This window comes from Caretta caretta, chromosome 10 (genome assembly GCF_965140235.1).
Source record: "Caretta caretta isolate rCarCar2 chromosome 10, rCarCar1.hap1, whole genome shotgun sequence".
Taxonomy (NCBI): domain Eukaryota; kingdom Metazoa; phylum Chordata; order Testudines; family Cheloniidae; genus Caretta; species Caretta caretta.
This window is the reverse complement of record NC_134215.1, coordinates 61,044,628-61,061,861: the sequence shown is the minus strand read 5'-3', so window position 1 is coordinate 61,061,861 and position 17,234 is coordinate 61,044,628. Positions and strand designations below refer to the sequence as shown.

The window sequence follows — 17,234 nt, the reverse complement described above, 5'->3', positions numbered from 1 at the left end:
GTGATACATTTAGTTTCACTGCAACAGGTGTTTTAGTTCAAATGCTTGAAATATGTATTAGTGATTGAATCTCATGACCAAATTCAAAGTCACTGTATCCAAGGAGGAGAGACTGATATGCTACTACATCAGCAGATTGGTCTTGCCAAATGGTTAGAAAGTAGAAAGAAGTGAAATAGCCACATGACTTCCTAAGCTTTGCTTCTGTAGTTCTCTACCCTCAACATTTTAAATGCCAGTCACATGCTTGTTAATGTCATCAAGAATACTAGGATTGTATTTATTTATTTTTAAATTATCACTCTCACACACACACAAAAAAAACCCCTCCAGAATACATATGCTCCCACATCATCCATGGGAGACATGAGAAATCAGTGATATAATGTTTAGGATAGTTGACACACAGGCCATAGCAATCCATAGGGAGCAGTATTTATCCTCCTGGGGCCTGACTGGTCAGTTCTTTCTCAGTCAGATTTCCGGTTAGTTTAATTTGGACTTTCTCTACAATAGAAGTCCAGGATCAAATTGTGTTGTCAGAGTTTTACATGGAATTAGGAAAACATCCCATAAAATATTAGACTTTTTTTTCCTCCCGTTCATGCCGTATTGTTTTCAGATTTGAACTACTGACTTGGGTGGCGTATTTCTAATTTTAGATCCGGATGAGGACTTTGATGTGATTGGGAATAGATAATATGCAAAATAGGGGGTGGAAGAGTGAGGACGATTCTTCATTCTCTGTGTAAACAGAGAACAATATCTGTGTTATCTATGTCTGTCCCGTCCTTTGATTCATTGAAGGGTGCCTTACAGTGTACAGCAGCATGGGCAGATGAGCATTAATATCCGTGCAATAGTTCTGCAATGTCCCAGAAATGTAATCATATGAGGACAGGCAGAAGAATTCCTGGGAAAGATGGTGAGAAACAAGCAGCACCAAGAGTAGGCAGCCTTTGACATAAATTAAAAGAAAATTCATCACAAATAAAAGCAGCAGCTACTTGATAACATCTCTGTATCTGTTAAATCCTGTTTGCATCAAACTGGCCCACCATTTAATTTTTATCCCCAAAGCACAAGAAAATAGATAGACTTTGTAAGGGTGTGCTATGAAAGGTACAGTACTAAAGCTCTAAAGGGTATCTACAAAATTGTCTCTAAGGTATAGTTGCATTGAGCACCTGTTTTCATGCAAGTGTGTGTATCTAAGTTGTATAGGGCTCAGATCAGCTTCACTTTGAAGTGAATGGTGGAACTCCATTAACATCAATAGTGCAGGATCACCTTCTACATGCTCATGGGCTAAAGAGAAATGGTTGTGTAAAGGTAAAATTGTTGGTCGTCTTTTCTCATTGAAAATATCCAGGAAACCGAATTCAACAGTCCTGTTTTTTGGATTTGTTTGTAGCTAAGCAAGGAGGGCAATCAAAGAAGAACAAATTCTGTCATTGAATGCAAATTAAATGCTAGCTCTTGCTGTGAAGGTTGCTAAACCCTGATCTTTGCTATGTCCCTTTGTTCTTTGAGTAATTGCTGAGGTATTCTTTACAAATTGCCTATAACTCAGGATTTTTAAATCATGAAACTTGAAATTCATTGGTTAAAAATCAATTCAAGCTGCTGGACAGTTCAGTGAGCATTATAACATAATGATATAATTCATTAACATGGGCACATAAGACAAAAGAGAAAGTTCCTGCACTATTTTGTATAGCATTAGAATTGTCTCTGTCGGCAATGGTTAACTGAAATGACCTTATGTCAAGGAGACAGATCAGGTTGTTGAATCACTAGCCTGCATTGGCAGAGCTCCATTCAAAAAAGTATTTTTAAAGCTTCAGTCTTTCCTCTCCAAATGATGGTTAGTTTGGTATTAGTAATTGCAGAGGCAAACAACATTTGAAATTAATGAATACACTCATTTTTTTATAATATAGAATATTCTTACATAATGCCACATAGATATTGAAATTTCCTATTAATTTGAAAAAAACTCTTACCTTTAGAACCTGTTCCATTACTTGACTGAAGTTAAATCTAATGGTGTTGTAAAAATCCCTGAAGTGAAAGGAGATGAAGCCTGGAAGGTGTACTTTGATGCTGCTGCACAAGAAATTGTAGATGAATTTGCAATGCGTTATGGAATTGAATATATTTATCAAGCTATGACGTAAGTATACCATTTCTAATTTTTAAAAAATCTATCAGAGGGGAGTGAAGAATTCAAAACCTTCGTTCTTGTTTCTTCATTTCACATGCAATCCTGATCAAAAACGTCTGTCACTTAAATCTATTTCTCAAAGAATACTCAGAGTGAAGTACTTCACAGTTAGCAGTATAAATGTAAAAGTGTTATTAGCTATTATTTTTATCCACAGAGTATACTTACCAATACACCCTCATCATCTCTGTGGGCCAGATCCAGAGCCCATTGAGGTCAGTGGAAAGACTTTCATTTTCATCATTTGGCTTTGGCTCAGACCAAATTATTTTTGGATTAATCAGTAAATCAGTAGGTGTAGTGATAAAACATCAGTCCCAGAAGTACAGAAAACTTAATGGTGATGTCAATAATACAACAGTACATTTTCACAATTATATATATACAGGGTATGCTGACCACAACTTCTAAAACGTGTAGGTGATTTGTAGTCTGCACTAGATAATCTAAATTGAAATATGCTCTGGTCACTTTAGAACAGGACCTCTTATTTAAGGGGCTTTGTGTCTGGAGCTTAAAGGAGAATAATTCTCCATTATCTACGGTATATTTGCCCAGTGGAAAATCCGTCAGTATAAAAGGACCAAATTCTGCTTTCAACCATGCTCATGGAAATCCAGATGAATATTATTAAATTCACTGACATTACAAAAGTTGCTGTTATAGATTTTTTTTAATTATTATTATTCAGGGCATGTATCTTGTTTCCACCATTTCTTGATAGTATATTTTAAAAACAAATTGTCTTCTCTAATGCTAAGGCACATAAACCCCAAAGTTTTTCATCACAGGATTTAATGGCACCATCTATTGCAATGGTTATTTCTTTTATTTCCTGCAGCTTTTTTTAAATATTGTACTGGATCTCTATCTGCAAGGTAGAAGGGCATTTTTGTATTTAAATGCACTTGTTTAGTGCAGTTCCTCCAAGGATCTCAAACCACACTGGACAAATGAATTAGTTAAACCTTACATTTCCCCTCTGATATTATTATATCCATGCTACATGTAGGGAAACTCATGCACAGAGTGTGCATACATAGAACCTAAACCTCTGATTCCCAGTTCCCTGCTCTAACCACTAGATTCATTTACCCTCTCTCCTTTATCTTTCTATTAGCTTTGTACATCATTACATCTTGCTTAAAGAGGTGAATTATTACTTAATGTACTATTATAATTTTATAGCTAGATTTATTTCTATTGTACGATGTTCCCATAAATGATTTAGGATCAAGTCATTTACAGAGAAATGACTTTTATTTTATAGTATAAAACAATGCTGTGTATGGTTCCTACTGCCTTCACTTCCTTGATGAAAACAAAAACAATACTGGTTCTGCTCCATGATAATCTCTTGAGAGTTAAGGCCTGGGGATGGGATGCCTTTCTCAGAAAAAAACAGGTCTGATTCTCTGTCACAAAGTTCCCTTCTAACTACCCCTTGGGTTTGACTGGTTATTTCACTGGGGGATAAATGTCCATTAGTCAGAGACCTTTCACTGAAAAATGTCTTTATTGAATTTTTTTGTATTTTAGTTCATGATGACTAGATGAAAAATCTATTGGAAAGTTTGAGAGTACTGTTTAAATCTAACTCTTTCTGGATTTCAAATGTGATGTAAGCTAGGGGTGTATGTTTGGTTCTTTTGGATTAAGGTTTTCATTTAGTAGTAGTAAAAATAGAAAGATTTTTTCATTTAAAGAGGAAACCGCAATTTTCAATTGGTAAATAATGTAACAGGCTGATTTTCACCATAGAAATAAAAAAGGAAGAGAAACAGAACCGAGCAAACACTGCAACACATTTTCTAAGACTCTTCATTCACTTTATTTTTTATGAATTGGCCTAGATTGGTTTGTCCCCTTTTTGTGTTTTGCCATCTACAAATATTCTATGAACTGATTTTGTCAGGAATTCCAAACTAGAAATTGTAAAGCAAACATTGTAGAATATTGCAGAATGTGAATTTCAGATTCATAATCACAAGTAATTTCACCAGAAACTGGGGACTAAGAATTATGATCACCCAGTCGGGGAAAAGAAGCCTATCATGACCTATCACGTTTTAAATTTTGTGTGCTCACAATGAATGGCTCATACAGATAATTTATCAAGTACATTTTGTGTAGTGAATTATTCAGCCAAATCTAATGGGCAGCTCTTAAGAGTATGTGCACTGCTCAAGAAAGCATCTTGGTAAAAATACTGCAGTTCTACTGCAGGGAGTTTTCTTTGGGAGTGATCATCAATTGGCTTTGCTTGTGTTTATGAAAAGACATCTTTTTTGAGGAGTATCTTTAACAACCAAGAGAAATTTTGCAGTTTCTTGCTTTGGAGAATTGAGAAATCAGAATAAAGAGCAGATCTCGTGGTAAATATATCTTCAGTCTAAAAGAAAAGCAGTTTTCCAGTATACAACAGAAAGAGAATTTGAATGTAATTACTTGGCTCAGAGGAACACTTTGTAAGCATTTGACACTCCAAGCTCTGGTTTGCAGACTCTGTCCATTTAGTCTCTTTTGGTAAAATTCACAAAAAGCACAACAGCTGGTACTGATTAATAGCTTTGTTGCTCTCTTCAGAGAGGTTAAGTGGCCACAGACACCCTTTCATCCTTAGACCTGATCCTTCCAGGAAAGGTCTGAGGTTAGGGCTTCCAGGTGTCTGGTTTTTGACCATAATGCCAGGTAGAAAAGGGACCCTGGTGGCTCCGGTCAGCACTGCTGACCGCGCTGTTAAAAGTCTGATCAGCAGTGCTGCAGGGCTAAGGCAGGGAATTGCGGCTAATGGGAGCTGGGGAGCTGTGCCTGTGGGAAAAAGAAGCACGCAGAACCTCCTGTCCATCTTCCCCCTCCCAGCCCGCTCCCCAACTAGGAGCTGGACCTGCTGCTAGCCGCTTCCAGGGCGCAGCGTGGTCCAAGGACAGGCAGGGAGCCTGCCTTAGCCCTATTGCACTGCTGACCGGGAGCTGATCGAGATAAGCCCGAGCCCTCCTCATCCCCGGCCCCACCCCAAAGCCCGCACCCACAGCCCCGAGCCTTCACCCCCTCCCACACCTCAACCCACAGCCCTCTCCCACACTCCGAATCCCTCAGCCCCGCCCCCCCAGCCTGGAGCCCCCTCCTGCACCCCAGCCCCACCCCAGAACCCTCACCCCCTCCTGCACCCCAACCCGCTGCCCCAGCCCAATGAAAGTGAGTGAGGGTGGGGGACAGCGAGCCACCAAAGGAGGGGAATGTAGTGAGCAGGGGCAGGGCCTCGGGGAAGGCATGGGGCTAGGGTGTTTGGTTTTGTGCGATTAGAAAGTTGGCAACCCTATCTGAGGTACAATGGCTGGGGATGGGGCAGTGGGATTGCAAAGCCATTGCTGGTGCAATAGCTGTTCTGTTTGTCAGTCATAAACTCCTGTCTCCAGAGCTGCATCTCTGTAGCTCCTCCAGCTACTCTTCCTTCACCATAACCATGCCTTCCTGTATTGAGCTACTGATTCTTTGAGTGATTGTACCCATGGATTCTACTCCTTTTGGGTGTGCATGCAGTCCGTGTGTGCAAGATCAGATTCTTTTGGCCTATAGGGTCGGTTGGGGCTGCATCTGCAGGCTAGGGGTATGTCCACACCACTGAAAGAAGCGTGCAGAGTATAGAGAACATACCTGCAAAGTCCCCCTAGCACAGGCATAAATAGGCTAGCAGTGAAGCTGGTGAGGCACAGTTTAGGCAAAAAAAGTCTTGTCTGAAGGGTGTGGGTATGTAGATGAATACATACCCTACATGTTCTCTAGTCACCAAAGTTGTGCCTCCCTGTCTACACTGCTCTTATTAGCAGTGTAGGTCTTACTGCCTCCCCACTGCTAGAACCTTTCTCAGAAAAAAACAGGTCTGATTCTCTGTCACAAAGTTCCCTTCTAACTACCCCTTGGGCTTGAGTGGTTATTTCACTGCGGGATCAATGTGCATCAGTTAGAAACCTTTCACTGAAAAATGTCTTTATTGAATTTGCAAGTAAAGACTCCTGCAATGGGGAAAAGCTCTGTCGGGGGAGGCAACAGGGAAAGGCTCTGCCACCTCCCTGCCCCTGGAATCCTCCTCTGCTGCTCTCTGGCAGGGGAAAAGGATCCAGAGTGGGGAAGGATTTTGGCAGTTCCCTGCTGCTCAGGCCCTTTCTTTCCACAGGAAAGACTCTGGCTTTGATGGTAGGTGGAGGCAACAGGGAAAGGCTCAAACAGAGTGAGGCGCTGCTGAAGTGTTTCCCAGCTGCATCCCTTCTGCCAGAGCCTTTCATTGGCAAGTGTAGCTATGCATCCCAGTGTGGAACCAGCCTGCTTTTCACCTGCAGCATGTAGCTAGACATATGCTGCACGATGACACCAGTGGTATGTAGTGCAGACATAGCCCAGATAGCCTGGCATGCTCCTATCAGAGGGCATAAAGGGCAGAGTGGGTCCCATCATCCCTCAGTTCCTTCTTATTGACTATGCCAGCAAGATGGAATCCCTGCAGTGTCTGCCTGCTTCTCTGTGCTAGTTTAGTGGTATTAGTTAGATATTAGTTGGTCTTGTTGCCCATTGGCAGTGGTGGATTAACCACTAGGCCAATGGGACACGTGCCCGGGGGCCCCAGAAAAGTGGGCACCCCTTTACTCCACTCCACCTTCCCAGTGCTTCTGTAGGGGAGTGGGTCAGGGTGTGAGGGCTTCCCCCGTAGGAGGGCCGGGCCGGCGGAGCAGTGCAAGCCTCCACGGCCCAGCAGGAGCATGTGGGGAAGAAGGTGGAGACGACTGCAGATGGAATGGGTGGGGAGGGGCCTCCACTTGCTCTAGCCCACGGCCCCACAAAATGGTAATCCGCCTCTGCCCATTGGCAACACATACAGACAATGGACCTGGTTTTTAGTGATTCTGAGCAGCCATACTCCAAATGAGGTCAGTGGGATGTCATCACCTCTGAAAATCAGGCCCCAGGTTTTGGCTACAGATGCAGTAGCACCATGCCACCCACCAAGCAACTGAGAGTTTTCTTAGCTTGCTGCCTGATCCAGCTCTCATTCAAGTCAACAGAAATGTTGCTATTCACTTCAAAGGAAGTAGGGTCAGATCCTTAGTTTGAAGGCTCTTCTTTCCGTGGCTTTAGGGGGAATTCACCCCTGTGCTTTGGCCACAAAGATACACCAAGAAAAATAGCTAAAAGCAGACTGCAAGCCACACTCTGGAAATACCCCTGATGTAGGGAGTCTCTTTGACAGACTCAGAATCTCTAGAACAGGTGATTTACCGTGTGTGTGTGGGGAGGGGGTGTTCCCAGAGTAGGCCAGGGTGGTGAAGAGGGTCATGTTGGGAACAGGGAGGAGGAATAGCCAGTCATTCCTATGCTCCAGCTATTCCTCAGGTGCTCACAGGACCATAGCTACCATGGCAGCCGAGTGTTGGGCTGTCCTAACCAACGCCAGGAGTAAGCTGGACCATAGCAGCTTCAGGATCAGGAAGCTACAAACTGCATTTCCTCATTCCTTGGACCAGCATGAGGTTTCTTCTGTGGAATGTAAGATCAAGAGAGTAGACCGTGACCTTTATTCCCCATCTCCTTTGGGTGCTTTGGCTCCACCTCTCAAGTCATATGTGTTACAGTGCTAGTATACTTAGTCACCCATTTGTCTTGCAGTTTTTTGTGAAAAAGAAAAATGTCATCTAATAACACTTAAAAAGGCAATAGAAGAAATTTTATATTTTCAAATGAGTTTCCTTCTATTAATTTTCTAAAACCCTGCAATATAAGACTATTATTGCAGATCTGCTGCTACTGAAAATATGCCACTAAGATCCCTCATTAACAGCAATTTAAATGTTACATACTTAAATTTCAACTATGGTGGTACAGTAAGGAAACTGCATTTAGCTTTTTAAAATTGTTTTGACACCAAGCTAATTTTATTGCAAAATTGAAGCCAAAGTGCTTGATGTTAATAATCCAGTGCCTTTTAACCGTGCTGTGGACAAATGTAAGCATTTCTAAAGCCTGTAGTTTCATTCTAAAAAATAACTGAGATATTTGCATTTTGATTTGTTTTATCTGATAATACGGTCTATCCTTATACGGTGTAATTTGTGAAATACATCCGAAGGCATTCGTCTAGCCTATACCATTCCCCCCTGTGCTTTGGCCACTTGATGCACTGGGCAAAATGGCTGAAAATGGCCTCCCAAAGCAAAACACCAATTTAACCTGGTTAATAAAAGGAAATTTATCTTATGGCTGACCTTAAATAACCTAGGACTAAGTTTATAAAGCTTAATTTGTGTGATTAATCCATACTCCTAGAAACAGTCTACTTCAGTGAGAGTTCCAGATCTAAGGAATTAAAGGGCTGAGATCCACACCTTGGGCCAGATCCTAGTTCTCTCTATGTCCTCCTTACTCCAACTGTGTAAAGGGGGCCATCAAATTGGCCTAAATCATGTGTAGCTTGCCCGGGGAAGGAGCGTGACTAGAGCACTACTGCTTTCTGGCAGTCCACAGCTGTCAGAATGGGCATTTTGAGGAACATTGCCAGCTGCTGTAACTTAGAGCAGCACTGAGGTTTCTCTAACTTTCACTAGCAGCTTAATCAGCTCAAAGCTGGTTTTAGGAACTAGGGGGCTGAAAGGCAAAGTAAAGCAACCTTTGTCCTCCTTGCCCCCTCTCAGATTCACACAATGTACTGCTTAGCCAGAATCAAGGACTGAGGCTCTTGAATGTGGCACTGACCCTTCAACTTCATACTTACAAGCAGTCCCACTGAATTCAGGGGAATAACATTATATACATAAGTGTTTGCAGGCTCAAGTCCTAGTTCTTTTACATTAGTACATCTCTGGTGAAGTATATGGAATTGTATCAATGGTCTCTAAATGAGAGGAGTTGGATCGGTATGTCTAGTAGTAACCAGAACTTGTCTTGTCTGATAATCTCTTTCCTCCTATAAAATTTTTAATAACCAGATTTTATAGTTTTATAATTTGATTAATGTGTTCTGACTTCCAAAAGATATGACTGTCGAAGATCTCTTTTTAGATTTTTTTTTTACTTTACATAGTATAGTATATTTATGCAAATTTATTATCAACTCCCGCTGAGCAAAGCACACAGCTAGATGTACCTAAAGTTTACAATGGCATGTGATTTAAACATCTAGGATGGAGTTAATCTGTGTCAGAAAATCAAAACAATATGACAGGAGAGAATAACAAAAAGCCATAGATATTCGATAAAATATTATGACAGTGAATTGTAGGTTAAAAGTAACTCTGCTAAACAATTGCCCATGGAGAATTGCAGCAAATTTTGCAATTTACAGTCTATGAAGTGCTAAGAACAATTTAAATTTATTCCATTCCAAAAACCAGACTCTTAGCACTTTGGACTCTTATTTCTAAAGTCTTTTTCCATGTATTGTTAAATGAACAGCCGTTTTAGAGTGAGAGTAACATTTTCATTATAATAAAAGTATTATGATTTCTAAGTCTTGAACTCCTTATTGCAATTTCTTCCTTTTTAACGTTGGTGAATGAATATATTGTTCTTGAAAATGAAGAACTGAATGAACTGATTTAAACCAATCTTCCTGATATGGACCTTCAACATCCTGGGCATTTCTTGAGCAGGCACCACCATTTATATTGAATGTTTAAGTGCCAAATTATGGCCTGGCTTTTTTGACACTCCCTCAATACCCTGCCTGTGTTACCTACATTGTGGGTAACAGTGTGGAAGGGGAAGCAGGCCCCTCAGAGCCACAATGAAACCCCTTCTGTGCAGGTGGGCTGAATATGGTGGAGGTGGGACAGGACCTTCACACTACCCCCAATGCACTGGCCAGAATAACTGTGCCAAAGAACTGCACGGAACCTACTTCTGGTGCAATTTACTCTCTCCTTGGGGAGCCAGAACAGAGAGTGTGATTGAGTCACAATCTCTAGCCCAGGCTGCTCCAGGGAGTGGAGTAATGCATCGCCCTTTCTCAGGGCTGATCACGTAATCTCAATCTAAACTAGAGTGGGTCTTTTGTTGTGGAAAAATGGGATGCAGAATGAGATGATAAATGTCATTTGCATTTGTGACCCTAAGCTAGAGGTTAATTAGAAGTGAGCAAAGAAACTGAAACAAATTTCAAAAACTTGGAAAATGGAGGTTTCCAAATTTTTTTTTAATGGCTCAGTTTCTCTCACAAAAGTGAAATTTTATTCTTAGCCCATTTTCTCTCAAAAATCTGCCTATTTCCAACTGCATATGCAAAATTTAAAAGAAAAAAAATCAGTTAAATGTTACTTCCCATCAAAATCATGAGAAATTTCTCATTTACCCTGTTACTGATGTGAATCTAGCAATTTGACAGAAATTTTAATTGTGCAACAGCTTGAAACAAAATTATGAAAAGGTTCATATGTAAAAATAGTTGGATTCGTTTGTTCAGCTCTGCTTTGAATCAAGGTCTCTAGAAATGAAAGGCAAATGCAGTAACTCATTCGAGATACCTACTACGCCCCCACTGTCAATCATTTTGTAGTATCCCAGGTAATTAAATCAAAGAATGACATTGGGGAAAATTCTGCTCCTTGAGCAAATGTAGGCTCTCTCCAGTGTCAGAGAGAGCCAAAAATGCACCTCCAAGGATAGATTTAAAAAAATATGTATTTTGAATTATTGCATTTGTTTTTGAAAGACGATGTTGACTCTGTACTGTTGGAATATTGAAAGATTTTTTTATGAAGATGAACAGCCACTTATTTGGAACATAGGAAAAACATGCATTCATATTTCCATTTTTTATATTTTATAATTGCTCTCTTTTTTTCTGTCTTGGTATGTAAGAAAACATACCAAGTTTGTCAGTTCTGCAAAAATTCCTTGCACTAGCAAAATGTTTGTTCAGTAAAACAATAGCTGGAGAAAGACAAACTGCTGTGTGCAGTGCTTGTGCCTAATGCATTGCTGATATTGTTCAAAGACCTGCTGCACTTTATTTTTTTAACACACTTTTTATTTTTTATTTTTGAAAAGTGAGGATAAATCTTTAAGAAGTGTGACTTCGTGTAAATACCATTGCCGTAATGTTGTTAAGGTTAGTGCCAGGTTGTAATACCTACAGCATTAAAATAAAAGTCCATAAGGTAACCTGCTAAGGAACTAGTTATATTTGCACATCGGCATTTTTGGAACACGTTCCAGGATTTGTTTCATAATTACTTTAGTTGATGCATGTGTTCCATTTCCTCCTTTTTTACTGCTTAAACCCATTTTCATTCTTTTGGACTCCTAATGCCAAGAAACCCATTCTGATTAGTAAATAGAGTTGGAGTTTTTTAGCCTACTTGTATGAGGAGTATTACATGAACTTTCTCAGATAGTCATACAAAAATAGTATAAATACTGCATACGAAATACTTGAGCTTAGGCCTTAGAGAGGTACGATCAATATGATGATGACCAGTTTAATTCAGGTTTTCAAGTGTTAGACCCAGATTTTTAAAGGTATATAGGCATTGATCTACTCAGCATTCCAACACCTTTTAAAAAGGGATTTAGGTAATGAAGGAACCTAAATCCCATTGACTTTCAATTGGCATAATTCTTTAGCTTCCCTTTTATTATAAAGGGGATTTAAAAGTGAAAAATAAATCTCTAATTGATTAAACATTAGAATGTATTTACCGGATAGATTATCATCATTTTAAAGTACTTTGTGATTCAGAATGGTTGAAACCAGCTGATGATAGCAAAGAACCCAATTCTGGAACCTTTACTCAACTCTGAGTAGCACTGAATCACAGGAGTAGTCCAGTTGAAATCAATGTTACTACTGATATGAGTAAGTGCTACTCAAAGTGAAAGTGTAATACTCAGGCTCTTAGTAGTGGAGGAGCCCTGGAAAGGGTCTTTACCCCAACTTTGCACAGTCAAACATGGAAGGACACAGTGGGGCCGGGCAAGGGAGGGGACCCCAGAATCACTTGAATCTGAGTAGAGTGGGTGAAATTTTTCATCAAAAATGCAGTTTTGGGACAACTAGTAACAAATTGGACACATTCACGGAATAATGTCAGCCAAGAAAAAAAACAATGGGGTCTAGATTCACAAGGGCACTTGTAAATATCTAGCCCTTCATTTCTTTTACTTTTATTAAAAGTTAAAAATGCCCAAAATCTGAACAAAAATTTTCTGACTTTCTTGCTTCACCAAAAATCCTGAAAAATGTCAGTTTTGGTTTGACCAAATTCATTTTTTTATTTGAACTGCCAGCGACCTGAAAAATCAGTTATTTGCTCAGCTCTAAACATGAGTCCCATAGCATCTGCCGCAGGAGGCTTCACCAACTGTTCCAGCCCCACAGCCTGGCTCACGGTTGGGAATGGGGGATGGATTCATCCCAGAGCGCACTAACCCTGCACTGTGCCTGAATCCTCTGTGTTCTCAGCTATTAAGAATGGCACAGCATATTTTAAAATAACAAAAACTAAATAGAAGGTTAGGTATTTTTGAAGATTTTTGTGGCTGCACAAATTAATGACTTGTTTATTTCTTGGAAGTCGTGATTTTAAAACAAAACTATGAAGTCACTTGTCTTGAATGAGTTGCTGTAGAGCGTTAGAAAATTGCAGTATAATCATTTTTTCCAGCCGATTGCATTTCAATTACAAGGCTCAGTTGATTACGTCTTTTGTGTTATATTCTTTTAGAAAAAAACTTAAAATGTTTTAAACTAAAATAAGGACAAGCCATATAGTTGGAGCATTTACTGGTGGTTGGAGCATTTGGGAATACACTGGAATTTATTCTGACTCAGGTTGTGATGATTTTGCCCTGAAATCAATGGGATACAAGTCACTGATTCAAGCTCAAATGTCTGTAGCACTCACTAATATCCTTCCTGACTGGGTAAGGCTAGTGGGGAAGAGCTGTGTCTAGAGATGCATGTGTAACCCACACACCTCCTGGGTGTGGCGTTCTGTCCCATCTAGTGGCACTGAGACCACTTAGAGAGATTAATGAGTTTGCTCTACAGCCTTAGCTAACAGCCCGTTGACTTTTAGATCATGCGCTAGAGGCTCATGCACTAAGCTCCAGAGGTCTCAGGTTCGATCCCGCCTGTCCATGACCGGGGTCTGTTGGTGTTACACATAGTGTCCATTTTAGAACATCTCAGGAGTTATGTAAAAGAGGTCCATTATCAGAGATCAGATACACTTAAGTCTGACTCCTGATCCTGGATTCCTATCTCTTGATGCCTGAGACTTGTAATGTGGAGGTAGCAAAAGATGGTAATGGTAATGGGAACAGTCTCCTCAACCAAGTGTCTGCCTTGTTGGTGCTGCAGGTTTCTATCTTCTCTTATTCCCTGATGTGTTCATGAAGCAGATAGTGATTGGTGCAGGTTTAAACTGATGTGTCACCAACATGCCTCTTAATGCCACACCACTGAGGTCTTCCTCACAGGAGTTTGGCAGGCATTTTTGTTTTAATTATTAATAATAATTTATAGAGCATTCTCAAAGAATTTACAAAGGCCCAATCCCTGAGGTTTGAGTTTTCCTGGGTAAAAACTGAGTAACACCAGTGCCAAACCAAGCATTCAGTAATCATGCCTCAGGCCCACAAAAATCATGAGATTAGCTTAAAAATAATGAAAATTTAAAAATACTCAATTTTGTGTTTTTTATATTTGCCTCCTGATTTTTGAGTCCCTTGGGTTCATATTTTTGAGCTTTTCTCAACAGCCACGAGGGCTAGAAAGTTAGCTTTTCTGAATGAAAGCTAAGATTGTCATGTAATCACATCACTCCAGAAGTTGGGGCTCCAAGGAAAATACCTTGTGTTGAGAGACTGGCATCAACTCATAAGAGTTTTTGGCAACATGATGGCACCCTTGTAAACACCTCCCGGAAGGCTGCTTGCTTTCTGCTCCACCCTCCTGTCTCCATTGGATCCTTCAGTCACAGGTACTCTGTCCTCCTTCTGACCCCTTCCTATAGTCCCCCAAGTGCCCTCCATACCACAGGCTCCCTGTGTCTCATCCTCTACACGCACCATTCCAGGGGCTCTTTTGTGTCCCCAATGAGGGAGTCTCTCCTCCATCACAGAGAGAGCTTATTTTCCTTCCTCCCCTCCCCCCCCCCCCCGCCCTGAGAAGGAAGTGGGACAGCTGTGTGTCTTCTCCCTTTCTACTCCACCCCCACCAAACATGATGCAGGTATGGTGGAGCAGCTTGTTGGGCAGGAAGAAAAGGAAGCTCTCCTCTAGGCTCTTCTCGTTCCCCCTGCTGGCTGAACATAGAGATGTTGAGTGGAGTTTTTATTTCTGAGAGCTGTTCTCATACAGGAGGGGGCTTGAGGGCTGGCTGCTTGCTGCAGCTGACAGCAGCACTTTTGGCTCTGGTGCTGAGGACCTCTCCACACCAGTCTGAGAGCTGGGAAGGAAGGGGGGGTTGCAAGAGAGCCCTATTTTCTTCTCTTGGCATCCCGCCTGATATTATACCTATGTCTGGAGAAAGTAGCTTTTAAGACAGGGAGAGATGGTGCTTGGCTGACATGAAGAGACAGACTGTTCCAAGAGATCATAAGAATCTGTGTTGTTGAAGGCATGAAGCCAGGAATGGTATTGTGGACCCTGAAAGAGTCATTTTTGTCTCTCCAGCAGGGGGTTTGAGCAGCTGCAGCTTTTGGGACTGATCAGGACATGACAGTCAGTGACAAGCAGATGGATTTCAGAGTAGCAGCCGTGTTAGTTTGTATTCGCAAAAAGAAAAGGAGTACTTGTGGCACCTTAGAGACTAACCAATTTATTTGAGCATAAGCTTTCGTGAGCTACAGCTCACTTCATCGGATGCATTCAGTGGGGAAAAAAAAAGCAGATGGAGGGAGCAGTTCAGAGAAGGGACTGGGAGCACCACAGGGGGTGAATAGGAGAGTTGGAAGATATAAAAGCAGTGATGTAGGCTGTGTGAAATTAAGTGGGGAGTTTTGGGAATGTAGCAGGAGTTTGGTTTAATGTGTTTTATAGACAAGAATCCAGTGACAGGATTAAAGTGAGGGAGGAGATATGGACAAGCAGCGTAAGTGGAAAATGACATTAGCAATGGCATGAGTTAGTATATTTGGCTTAAGTTGACCTATACAGAATTAAGCATTTGGTGCTTGTATTACATTCTTTTTTCTGTACAATCTATGGTATTTCATATTTTCAAAGTCTTTTTCATTTTTTTTATTCAAATGAAACAGAAAAATGTGTACCAACAATAACATCAACTTTGTTTTAAATTTAGGAGAAGTGTTGAAATTGAACTCCTCATCATTTTTTACCTTGTGTATTATTACTTCTTTATGACTTATACAGTACTATGTTTTTTTTAAATGCTCTGTGACCTTACAGCTGACATTGTGTTCTCATTAGTTTATCAGTAGTCAGAATTTCATCTAATTATATGTAGTTGTCCTATGTAACAGAATGATTAGCAATTGATAATGATTCTAGAAGAAGACCATGTATTCTGGGTTTTGCACTCTCATCTGAGTGCAAGTCAGATGTTCAATATTTCATTGCCTGGTGCACTGCCAGTATTAATGTTCTTTGAGTGTAAGATTGATGCTCTTTCTTTCGAGTGTAAAGCAAGATGGAAAGATTTCTAGTCTCCATGACTTTTGGAAGTCCCACTTCTCAGTAGTAAAATAGCCTAAAAAATAAGCCTCAGTAATACTTTAGCAAAATGTCATCCTCTTTATTCCTACCGCCCAAACTCTTCCAAACCGAAACTAACCTGGGTGGTGTAGACCCACTGTAGCCTTCTGTGATAAATTTTGTATTTGATAAACATTTTTCTTTTAATACAGCCAAATATAATAACTATATATAATCACATTTTATTTTGGAATTGATACAATCAGTTAACACTTCTAGTTGTATTCAGTTTTGAATCACCAGTGTACAACCCATAGCAGTGGTATAGATCAGAGCTAGATTCTGATCTCATGTATGCCAGTGTAAGTCCCAAGAGCCGCCATTTGGAGTCAATGATGTTACTTAATTTATACCAGTGAATTTATAAATGAAAGCAGAAGCTATCCAGAGAACACTTGGAATATATCTGTATAGCATACTTCTAATACTTTAATGGTAATCTCTGTTTGAATTTTAGACACTTTTCATGTCTGTCTTCTAAATACATGTGTTCTGGAGTTCCAGCGGTGATGAGTACCTTGTTGGCCAACATAAATGCTTTTTATGCTCACACTACAGCTACAACTCATGTGTCTGCCTCCGATCGTTTTGCTGCTACCAACTTTGGTGTAAGTATCATTTTGTTATCCTGGCAATATGATAGAATTCCCAGTATCTACTTTCTAAGAGTTGATGTAGTATGGAACCTATGATATTAGGGATGATAATATTTTCAAAAATGTCTGAGGCTGTATCTACACTTGGAGCTAGGGTTGTGATTCCCAGCTCATGTAAACACAGCACTAGCTCTCATTGCGCTAGCATGCTAAAAATAATGGTGTGGCCGCAGTAGCATGGGCAGCAGCATGGACTAGCTACCGCAAGCACGTACGCATAGCATCCGGGTGCGTTTGTACTTGAGCCGCTAATCTGTGCCACTACTTGCTTCTGACCATGCTGCCTTGGCTACATTACAATTTTTTAGTGCTCTGGCTCAATAAAAGCTAGTCTGATTATGTCTGCACAACTCCAAGTGTAGCTGTACCCTTAGTTACTTCTGAAAAAGAGACTTAGATGCTTTTGAAAATTTTGCCCTGGGTCTCTTTGATAAGTTAACATTAGCATACTGCGTACTTTGGTCACATCTTTTTTTAAACTCTTACATACATAAAGATTGGCATGCACATTATTTGTGACATTTTTCAATGAAATTCACATCAGAAGGATTTTGTTTTGATTTAAGGTAGAAGTTTACAAACTCATCACAACTCTATATTAAATCGATAGGCCAGTTCCTCAGATGGGATATTGGCTTCAGTGT

General features: G+C 40.4%; 1 protein-coding gene across 2 annotated transcripts in view; it reads left to right on the top strand.

Moving 5' to 3' along the window:
• The window catches only part of UNC13C (unc-13 homolog C), a 405,344-nt gene that overhangs the window by 182,620 nt on the left and 205,490 nt on the right, over nt 1-17,234 (top strand). For both annotated transcript variants that reach the window (XM_048867013.2, XM_075133069.1), the window contains exons 12-13: nt 2,013-2,176; nt 16,392-16,542. In XM_048867013.2, the coding sequence (XP_048722970.1) occupies nt 2,013-2,176; nt 16,392-16,542 (315 nt within the window). The remainder of the gene's footprint in view (nt 1-2,012; nt 2,177-16,391; nt 16,543-17,234) is intronic.